General features: G+C 32.9%; 1 protein-coding gene across 3 annotated transcripts; it reads left to right on the top strand.

The window, feature by feature from the left end:
• The first annotated feature begins 2,505 nt into the window (after window positions 1-2,505).
• On the top strand, window positions 2,506-8,503 carry btla (B and T lymphocyte associated). 3 transcript variants are annotated; one of them, XM_073952414.1, is made up of 7 exons: window positions 2,506-2,873; window positions 3,021-3,084; window positions 4,065-4,391; window positions 4,470-4,511; window positions 4,689-4,799; window positions 4,901-4,941; window positions 5,031-8,503. In XM_073952414.1, exons 1-7 carry the CDS (start codon window positions 2,856-2,858, stop codon window positions 5,337-5,339), a joined length of 912 nt encoding a protein of 303 aa, XP_073808515.1. In that variant the 5' UTR covers window positions 2,506-2,855; the 3' UTR covers window positions 5,340-8,503. The 3 variants fall into 3 exon arrangements, with proteins under 3 accessions (XP_073808515.1, XP_068077015.1, XP_073808521.1); XM_068220914.2 differs by having other exon boundaries at window positions 2,640-2,873; window positions 4,674-4,799; window positions 5,031-8,078; XM_073952420.1 differs by having other exon boundaries at window positions 2,671-2,873; window positions 4,470-4,515; window positions 4,674-4,799; window positions 5,031-6,078.
• The last annotated feature ends 3,404 nt before the right edge of the window (window positions 8,504-11,907 follow it).

The following is an 11,907-nucleotide window of genomic DNA, read 5'->3' as shown; positions in this document are numbered from 1 at the left end:
TGGTATTTATTATTAAGTTTTAAACCAACTATCAATACATTCATTCATTTTCTTGTCGGCTTAGTCCCTTTATTAATCCTGGGTAGTCACAGCAGAATGAACCGACAACTTATCCAGCAAGTTTTTACGCAGCGGATGCCCTTCCAGCTGCAACCCATCTCTGGGAAACATCCACACAAACTCATTCATACACTACGGACAATTTAGTCTACCCAATTCACCTGTACACCATGTCTTTGGACTTTGGGGGAAACCGGAGTACCAGGAGGAAACCCACGCGAACGCAGGGAGAACATGCAAACTCCACACAGAAATGCCAACTGAGCCGAGGATCGAACCAGCGACCTTCTTGCTGTGAGGCAAGCGTGCTACCCACTGCGCCACTGCATGGCCCACTATCAATACATACCATCAAAAACACTGAACACTGAACACTGTGATGATATTTCCCAAATTAAATTAACATTTAACTGAATTATGATAAATCAACTGGTTCTGAGATCTTATGAGAAACTGTGAGTCAGGAGAAATGTACTTGATGTTTAAGACATAGTTTCTTCTGACAAAATAAATGTAACAACCTTTACATAACATTATGTACAATGTGCAATATTCAAAGTAGTAGTAGCAATGTATACTGCTACTACTACTACTACTATTACTCATTGTAAAAACAATTCTGCACTACTTGCATTAACTCTGGAAAGATGAATGAACAATAGGCTATCCAATAAAAATGTTTCACTGGATTACGTTTGAATTAATTTCATGCTGTTTACCTAGTAAAACCCTACTAAATACTCATTTGTGATCTCATCTTAGACTGTCAATGGACTGTATAATGATTTAAAAGATGATTTAAAAACATGATTTAAAAGCAGCCCTGATAATAACATCCAGATATTATTAAGGCGTAAAATGCATAATGCCATGTGAGGCTTTTATCTCTTTAATACAACCTCATTAAGCTGAACTGCTGAAAACAAGCTGTCCTTTCAAAATTATGATTTGTATTCTAAATTAAATCCTAAGACAAACTAGTCATCTAATACCTCACTTATGGAGCTGAGACCAGTTTCTTTTGTTTAACAGGAGGAAAGGTATTTTCTGCTTTATAACTAGACCAAGGGATCAACATGATACGCTCTATTTGTTGCTTCAAATAGAGCGTATTTCTCCATTTATGGCCATTCACATTTAATTATGAATGTGGACATCTATTTTGAACACAATAGTAATGACAACAACAACAAAAATAATAATAATGACTAAAATGTAAATCCATATTTTAAACAAAATCGACAAAAATCTTAACTGTTTATCATCTTGAGCCAGGGATTTGGCACTTTCATCCACAGAACGTGACAACTTGTAAAGTAATGAATGTTATTAGTTAAAAGGCATAGCACTGTGGCACAGTGGGTAGCACATTTGCTTCACAGCAAGAAGGTCGCTGATGTAAGCCCTGGCTTGGTCAGTTGGCATTTCTGTGTGGAGTTCGCATGTTCTCCCTGTGTTCACATGGGTTTCCTCTGGGTGCTCCAGTTTTGCCCACAGTCCAAAGACATGCGCTATTGGTGAATTAAGTTAAATTGTCCATAATGCATGTGTGTGTCCTGCTCCTTCAGGTGGGGGGTTGAGCATTGGGCAAACAACCTACCTCACGAAAAATTTGATGTTACAAAACACAACATAGTGTGGTTACTTAATAATATTAACAATAACAATAATAATAATAATAATAATAATAATTCCTTATATTTATATACCACTTTTTTGGACACTCAAAGCACTTTACACATTATTGGTAGGGAATCTCTTTATCCACCACCAGTGTGCAGAGGTCAGTGGGCAAATTTGGTCAGGATGCGAGGGTTAAACCCCTACTCTTTCTCAAAGAGCATTCTGGAATTTTTTTAACAACCACAGAGAGTCAGGACCTTGGATTACCATCTGAAAGATAGCACTCTCTGAGCAGTATAGATTCCCCATTAATATACTGGGGCATTAGGACCCACACAGACTGCAGATTGAGCACCCCCTGCTGGTCTAACTAACACCACTTCGACAGCAACCTAGCTTTACCATGCAGGTACTGACCAGGTGCAGCCCTGCTTAGCTTCAATTGACGACCAAGTGAGAGTTGCAGAGAGAAGCTGTCAGCTGCTGTTGAAATAAGTAAGTTTCATTGAAAGTAAGTAAGTAAGTAAGTAAGTAAGTAAGTAAGTAAGTAAGTAAGTGAGTGAGTGAGTGAGTGAGTGAGTGAGTGAGTGAGTGAGTGAGTAATTTAAACAACAAAACATATTTTACTTGTCAATGTCAGTGTACTTTAAATTAAAATTAATTACTGATTAATTATATTTTCAAACTCTTTGAAAAGTTCACTAAAATAGCATCATTAAAATAAATAGGGAATCTGGAATGCTAACAAAAGTTTATACATATATTAACAACTCATGAGCAGGACAGAAAGACAAGAAGTAGATTGCGTTTGTGATTGCATTCAATCATTTTCCACAAAGAGGTGCCATTGAGTTCATTTGAGCTCAGTGTCTTTCTGTATGTTGTCTGTTTCTCTGCAACATTTACATGAAGGTTAAACCAACCTGGACAAGTTTCGAACAACCTAAAACCACAACACACATGCACGCGCACATACCACACACACACACTAGATGAGATTGACACAGTCAGTGACGTAAGAAGATAAACCAAGAAGAACAACCAAGAGATACAGAGACAGTCACAAAGACACTGAATATTAAAAGTTATAAAATACAGAGAAATGCTGAGAAACTACACAGATGAAGAGCACCTATGATCCAAGAAGGTGAAGATAAGAAGACAAGAAAGAAATGGAAGAAACAGAAATGGTGAGATACATCAGAGGAACCTAAACTTTCAGAACACTTCCATTTCACTCTTGGTCTTCCCATACACACACTCATCAAAACACAGTGCAGCTCTTTTTAAGCACACATTGTCTGGTAAAACTTTCAATCATGAGTTTTTTCTTCCAGATCTTCTGTAATGTTGCTGTTTCTCTCCTACTGCTATCGCTTAGTGTTAGCGGCACCTCAAATGGTAAGTATTCATACTGCTCTCCTATGCCCTGTTACAGAATAATGTCTGTCAATAATATATTGACTAATGTGATGGAACACTGTGGTCTATGAATGGCAACACTTGTGGTATGCGTATGGTTTTGTGAACACTTAAAATATTTAACCTTTCACCTGACAAATAGTTTTTTGTCCTGTGAACCTTTTTTATTAAGTTATAATTTTCTTAATGATGTCTTGTCTTTTTATTAGCTTATATGTTGCAAAGAAGTATACCATTTGACCGAATTTCATGTGGAAGGTTTTATTTAAAGTAGTATTGGAAAGAAGCAATGATATTTTTTTTAAATCCCGTTGTGCGTATATACCCATAATGTGATTTTAAAAAATATCGTTGCTATATATATATATATATATATATATATATATATATATATATATATATATATATATATATATATATGTGTGTGTGTGTGTGTGTGTGTGTGTGTTTGTGTGTTTGTTTGAGTGCTTGATTCTTAGAAAATAGCACTTATGTACAGCATTAGGCCTAAGATAATTGGGGGTGCCCATTTTTACAGAATATTAGATTTACTTACAACAGTAAATAATACATTAACATATGTCTATAGAGCAATGTGATTTTATTTTTGTATCGTTTTTGTATTTAACTTTAGTTTACATTCATTTAAACCTGAAATGCCTATAAATTTGCTCTAATACTCTGAAAAACATCAAGCTAAAATAAGCATAACTTCAGAAAATAAATTGAAATCTATAAAAAAAAATAAAAATCATCTTATTAAAATAAATTACATTTGTTGTCATGGCTTTTTGATCATGTAATTGTTAACATTGTACTATCTACACAAGTTAACATTATTTTAGTCTAATTAAGACTATAAACTGTAATATGAAAATGTTGGATATGAAAATTGCATGTATTGTGTCTTTAAAGTGGCGCATGTTAATGCTGATGTAGTTTTCTTTATTTTCTTTCAGGGACTGAGCCGCACTGTGATGTAAAGCTGAAAGTGCCACGACAAACAATCTTTAAAGCTCGTATTATGACACAGCTAAAGATAAACTGTACTGTAACTCATAATGGATGTCAGTGGAACCCAATAATCTCATGGTGCAAAATCTATGGAGATCACTGTAAAGCTTTAAATCACTCAGACCTTATAAAGATGGAGTGTAGAAATACAGCACAGCATGAAGGGATGGCTTTCCTGATTTTCCAGAACATCACAATGGAGAATTCAGGTTCATACAGATGTACACATGGTGACACGTCTGTAAGCCATGCTATTAATGTTACCATTACAGGTTAGTAAAATGTAAATATTTACACATTTCATTGAATAAAAATATTAAATGTACTACAATATTCTACTGCATTTTCAGGAAATGGTGAAGATGAATTTTCACACAATCAAAGTAACAAAAGTAAGTGCAAGATTTTAACCTGGCACGAAATGTTCATCTTTTTATGAAGTTAGAAATATAAAAAATATAATATAAAAAATATATAAAATATTAAATTAAAGTGGAGGCCTAATATATACAGCAGATATTGGTGTTCTGATTGTTTAATGTCTACTATAACAGATGATTTTAATTCAGTTCCAGACAATGGTCTGAAGTGGTTGTGGCCATATGTGTACATCTGCAGTGGAATAGCGGCGCTGGTGATCATCATTATAACCATAACATTATTTGTCTTCAATTGCCAAGGTGAGTGGGCTGGAACATGCAATGAAATCTAAACTTTATGCTACAATAAAATTATTTCATTAGTTTTTGTGTCTTTTTCACAAAACTGAATTTTTCCATAGACACAAAATCCAAAACAGAAGAACTGACAAATAAAAATCAGGTATCCTTTGTCTTAATTTTGTCTTAACTTTTTCCCCTTTGTATCCACTGATCATTCTTTTTAAATAGCTCTTTTTTTCACATCTTCAGTACATGGAAACTCAAAGTAGTGACCTGCTTCCTCCTCCTCTTCCTCATCCCCGTCACGACACCCGCTCTCTTTCACAGCAGAGAGGGTCTGCTTTAGATCGTGGCTCTGAAATTCCACCGGGCAGAGGAACATCATCAGCTGGAAGAGTCAAAGAGAGAAGCCATCACACTGTCAGCGCAGGAAGAGGAGAAGATGATAATGCTCTGGTCTATGCCTCTTTGAATCACCAGGCTGTGCCGAAAGTGCATAGAAAAACTGCAAGGCAAGAACCAGAACTTTCAGAATATGCTGCAGTCCGATTCCGGTGATTTTAAGGATTGTTTACTTAGACACTTTGAAAAAAGACTATTGAGAAATGACCAGTTGGGAAATGAGGTCATTCACTTATTATTTTAAACGTTGCTATTATAATTTAAACACTCAAGGAGCAAGGTGTTTAGTAAGTGTTTTGGCCACCTTTTTCATTTTAGATCATATGACAGCCGTTGATTGCTGTTATATTAAAGGACTGGCATGCATTAACAAAAAAATATTCTCACGTTTGCAATAATAATTCAAGCTCTCTCATATGCCTTACTAAAATACATACAGTATGAACATCTTTAACAACAATATTATGGAAAATTGTGTAATAAAGTAATAAATTGCTTAGTAAAAAACAATGGCTTGCACAATGGATCACCATAAATGTAACTTTGTTTTATTAAACATTAGGATCGATTTCTTATCTTTTCATGTGTTATTGGTTCATATAACAGACGCTGAATAAGGCCTGTTCATGCCTAGACAAATATTCAAAATTGAGAACATTCTAATGTCTTTTATATCACATTGCTAACAAAACTGGCCGATAATAAGATATGTACTTTTATTCACAAGCCTAAAGCTGTTGCAGTTGAGTATACAGTTTTACAAGAAAAAATTATAATCATTTCTTAAGGGATGTTTTACAGAGCAAGGGCAGTTTTCTACAGTATTTCCTATTATATTTTCCTTTAGAGAAATCTTAAAATGAAATTCTGTACACAAAATATATCTTATAAACAGCAGTTGGGAAACAACAGTTTGGAAACAAATGTTTTATTTTCTCTTAAAAATAAGCCTTTGACAGAACTTTGTATCTACTTTTAGACAGATGAAATAGTCTTTCATTCAGACAACAGAATTTTTGTGTCAAACATTTGAGTTCTGTTATGAACTGTCATATTTTAGGATTTCCAAAATTTTGTTTCAGAGGAACAACTAATAGCCTAAGTCAATCATCTCAAAGTGTGAGCAGAGCTTAGAAGACTTTAATTTAAAGTCCAGTTTCTGCAGAGACCAAAACTCTTATCAGCAGAAAAAACAACTGCTTTAGGTAACACTTTATTTTGATGGTATCAGTCGACTGTCTGCTTAATATCTGTTGACACTGCTTCTTCAACAGACATTTAACTAACTATAAGCAACTTTGCAAGTACATGTCAACTTACACAAACCCAAACCCCAAACTAACAGTTTACTTATAATCTAAAGAAAATTAGTTGACATGTAGATGCAATGTAACTAACGCACCATTAAAATAAAGTGTGACCCTGCTTTATATTGTTATTGTTACAACTGTGGTGTGGACTTAAATGAGAATAAGAGTGATTGTTACATGTCAGTAGTTTTTTTTTTTTATGGGTAAAGTCCTTTGTGTGAACAGTTGACTGATTGTGATTATGCCATTTTGGGAGGAAAATCAGTTAAACGGATTTTGCACATATTCAAGTCATGTAAATTTCAGAGTTGTTCTTTATACATATCATGAAAATCAAAACTAGAAAATGTTCTTTTTTGTTTACATGATCACACCTTTATGTTGAAGAGTCATTATCATAAAATATTATTTTTGCAATACTTGCAAAAGTCCATTCGGATACTGTAAAACCCAACGGTCAAATTTATCAAATGAAATTAGTGTAGTTAACTCAAGATTTACTTCAAAGTTAATTCTACTCATATGAAAACAGTTTTGAGCTCAGTGTTACTCTGTGAAGCTGTTGATACTGTTTGTGGAGTTGTTTAATGATCCTCTGCTAAGATTATATAGAATTTAACATGTTTTATTTCTTTCAATGATGTGACTGAGGTCGCTGTAGTTTTGTGTTTCTCTTCAGTAATTCTGCTTGTTAACAGCAGGTGTTCATCATTAATGCTCAATCAACACTTACTTAATCACTTAAATATATCATTACTTCAACTTAAATGGAGTAAGTCACCAGTATTCATATTTTACATTACTAATAGATTAGTTTAAGAAACTTAAACAGTTTGTTGCAATCGTTTTTTTTTTGTTTGTTTTTTTTAATGATTTGAATTGCCTTCACTTATTGGGTTGTACAGTTCTCATTTGGTTTGAGTTCTCTTAACTCATTGGGTTTTAAAGTACTTAATTGGTTTGAGTTCTCTTTATTTATTGGGTTTTGATGTGCTCAAATTGTTTTGTGTACTTTAATGGAGTAAGTTCACAGTACTCATTACGATACTTTTTTTTTTTTTTTTACTTGAATGATTTGTTGCAATCGGTTTCCTCAAATGGTTAGAGTTACCTTAACTTATTGGGTTTTACAGTGGATGATTACTAACTGGTAGTTCAGTTGTTACACTGAAAAAAGAGAAACTATTGTGTTTTTCATTCAAAGTACATTTTTATATTAGGTTAAGTGAAAAATTATGGTTTCTGATTATAATCTTTTTAATTCAAATTGCCTTAAAAATATAAATAAGCCCCCAGGTGAACTTAAAACATGTGTGATTGTCATTTTTTCATTGACCACAATAAATATTTTTGATTTAGATTAAGTTAAATGAAATTTTATTGTTTGAGCCAAAGTTAAACCATACTTTGAGAAAAACAAACAAAAAAATAGCTGTAACAAGTCAAAAGTTGGCTGAAAGTTTTTTATTGTACATATCATTTTACATATCATGATTTTTTTATTTCATTTTAATGTAGTCTTTTTAAAAGATGGGCAAACAAAAATGGGCATGTTCGTGTCTGGAGATCTTTTCAACATTAATATAAATAAGAAAAATGAAATCATGTTGCCTTCAAAAGCATTTTTCATTATGAAATAAAGTGAGTCTATGCAGAGTACAACATTAAGCCCACAAGAGCAAAAACACACAAACACACTTCCTGTATGAGCAGGGGGAGACAGCAGCTTACCAGATATGATGGTGGGATTCTTTACCACCCACAACTAAGAACATCACGTACAACCTCATTTTTTTAAATGCATTTAAGTACAATGAGAACCATACCCTATTTTAATCATACCACACACCCACAATGAATGGTTGTATAAATTACCTCCCACTGTAAATGTATTAGAGGTCAATAAGTAATGTACGCTCTTCTATTTATACTGTACACAGTGTGTTTTTGTGAATGAGTAAACACATGCAGTGCTTACAGTATATGTAAATGTATAAATCATTTTGCTGCAGTTTTTTTTTTCTTTTCTTGTTTGTGTTGGTGTGTCTGGTTTTACCCATGACTGTGACTCATTCTTATAAAGGGGACTTCCGTATAGGTTCATATAACTGCATTTACCTTGACATGAGTCAAAGATCGGTTTCTCTTGGAATTGGCACAGAAGTACAATGTTATAATATTTTAACAAGATTCTCCTCTTATAGATCACTCAGACTCTGGTTTACAGAAGTGAAAACCTTCTATGTGAAGATTTATGTATTTATTTATTTTAATTATGGAATTGTCTCCTGGTTCATATCAGATTAACTTTTTCTGTATTTTTTTATTGCCATTTAACATTTTTTGAATGATTTTCAGTCAATTTCTTAAATGATTTTCAGATTTTCCCTAACATGTGGTGCAGGTGAATTGGGTAAGCTAAAATTGTCCATAGTGTATGTGTGTGAATGAGTATGTATAGATGTTTCCCAGTAATAGTTTGCAGCTGCAAGGGTATCCGCTGCGTAAAACATATGCTGGATAAGTTGGCAGATTAATAAAGGGATTAAGACGAAAAGAAAATTAATGAATGAATACAGTTAATAGCATAAATATTTGGAAATCAACACAATTCTAGCATTTTTGTCTCTTACACAAACACAATGGATTTTAAATGAAACAAACAAGATGTGCTTTAACTGTAGACTGTCAGCGTCAATTTGAGGGTATTTACATTCAAATCAAGTCAATCACCTGATCTAAATCCGATTGAGCCTGCATTTCACTTGCTGAAGACAAAACTGACGGGAAATGCTCCAAGAACTTGCAGGAACTGAAGACAGTTGCTATTGTGGCCTGGTAGAGCACCACCAGGAATGAAACTCAGCGTCTGGTGATGTCTTTGCATTCCAGACTTCAGGCTGTAATTGACTGCAAAGGATTTACAACCAAGTATTAGAAAGTGAAAGTGTTATGATTATCAGCGACCTAGCGGCTGCAGATCACTGGTAAACACACAGATCACATAGGTCTACAAATCTTCTGATAATGGAGTCATGCACCAAACATACACAACCGGTTCCTGATCCTGACTGATTGCATACACACAGCTAATGCTGCTCAAGTACTGATTACACACACATATATATATGGTTCACTTTGAGACACTCACTGCAGAGTCTTGTTTAATATTTAGTGACATCACAACGCATTTCCTTTGTCTTGCTTTGCTGTGTTTTGATCCTTGCCTTGTTTATCTGGTTATCCCTGTCTGCTGCCTATCTTCTGACCATCTGCCTGTGTATCTGACTATGACTCTGGGTGGCCTGCATACATCTGTTTGCTGTGTTGACCAATGCATACCTGACCTCTCTACTAAATAAACCTGTGTTTGGATCCTTAACTCCCTGTTGTCAGCATGACTTCACTGTCACAGAAAGTTTGATTTATGAGTATTATTCTGTCCAATAACTTTTGGACCCTTAACAAGTGGGAGGCACATATGTAAACTGTTGTAATTCTTAAACTGAATAAATACAAATTAAATCAAATTAAAGCTGACAGTCTGCTGTTAAAGCACATCTTGTTAGTTTTATTTCAAATCCATTGTGTTGGTGTATAGAGGGAAAAAAGTTAGAATTGAGTCGATGTCCAAATATTTGCGGACCTAACTACAGTTATATAGGGATATCTGTAAATTTGGTAAATTATTATACATGCATTGTTCATCATAGATTAATGATTCTCTCTCTCTCTCTCTCTCTCTCTCTCTCTCTCTCTCTCTCTCAAAAAAGATATGCTTATAGTATAAAGGCAAGTTATGTATAATGATGGTTTGTTTGGTAGACTATCAAAAATAGCTTGAAGGGGCTAATAATTTTGACCTTAAAATAGTTTTTTTTTAATTAAAAGCTGCTTTTATTCTAGATTAAATAAAACAAATAAGTCTTTCTCCAGAAGAAAAAATAATTATCAGACATACTCTAAAAACGTACTTTCCCTGTTAAACATCATTTGGAAAATAATAATTCTGACTTCAACTGTATATATATATATATATATATATATATATATATATATATATATATATATATATATATATATATATATATATATATATATACATATTTTATATTTATATTTACACAAGTAAATATACAATATATATATATATATATATATATATATATATATATATATATATATATATATATATATATATATATATATATATATATATATATATATATTTAAGTATTTGCAGCTTCTGTTTTCCAGAGTTTCAGAGAAGCAGACTATTTTCTCAGTTCCCAGGTTTTGCAAGTTTTACTTCACAGTTAACATGATCTGTTCTGGCCAGTGTGCTCTCTTTGGCCCATGAAAATGTGTTTGGCTGTCTCTCTTCTGCTTTTTAAATAACATTTCAACAAGTTATGGAGAACAGAAAATACAGCAGCACACCACACCAAAACAAGCTGATGATCCAACATATAGTACATAAAGAAAATACTGTACATACTGAAAACCTTTTTTTTTTTTTTTTAAATAAAAAGCTGTCAATGAAGCTTTCAAAAGGTACACATTTTTAAATAAAGGCTCCTTATCGATTCCTTTATAGGTATATATTAGAACACTAATATAAGTGCACACAATAGTACCTAAAAAGTACAAATCACAGTGACAGCCTTTAGTGAAAGGGCACAGAAACTGAACAAAGGAAACAGGAAAATACAAGTAAACATATAACAAAATCAGGGATTTGGGATGCATCGTTTGGGAAAAGAATGATGTAGTGACAAGTCGTCACCCTATAAATTTAAGGTTCTGATATTTTTGTCAAAATTGAGTTATTCACACATTCTTATTAAATGACAACTTATTTACATTATAGGATGCTTTTTTTTATAAGTTGTTTACATTTTAAGACTTTCTATTTAAAAAACAAATGTTACACACATACTGTTTCCTATGGAATGTGAAAAACTCTTAATTTCTTTGTGCAAATTATATTGTCTTAAACACACGCACATTAATAAAAAAATACAATATTATTTTTGGTCAAAACATGTACTCATTTTCCATATCAATTGCAATATATGTAATTAGCACATATAGGGCCAATGTTTCCTTTACAAATATTATTGAGAACATTACATATCCTATTCTAAGACATAAGATCATTTACAAAAGCTAACACATATTATAATATCATATATAAATAATCCAATTAATTAATTAATTAATTATGTGGCAATTAATAAGAAATTAAATTTATTATTTATTAGATGTGACATAAATTCCGCTTTTAAATAAAAGGTCACCTACAGGTTTCATCACGAGCCACGGCTGAGTTCATAATGACATGTTTTCAAAGTGCACTGTGAAGGGAGCTAAATTGTGAACATGAAGATCGCTAAAACTGAACTGTAAAAATA

This window comes from Danio rerio, chromosome 1 (assembly GCF_049306965.1).
Source record: "Danio rerio strain Tuebingen ecotype United States chromosome 1, GRCz12tu, whole genome shotgun sequence".
Classification (NCBI taxonomy): domain Eukaryota; kingdom Metazoa; phylum Chordata; class Actinopteri; order Cypriniformes; family Danionidae; genus Danio; species Danio rerio.
This window is presented reverse-complemented; position numbering and strand designations above follow the sequence as displayed.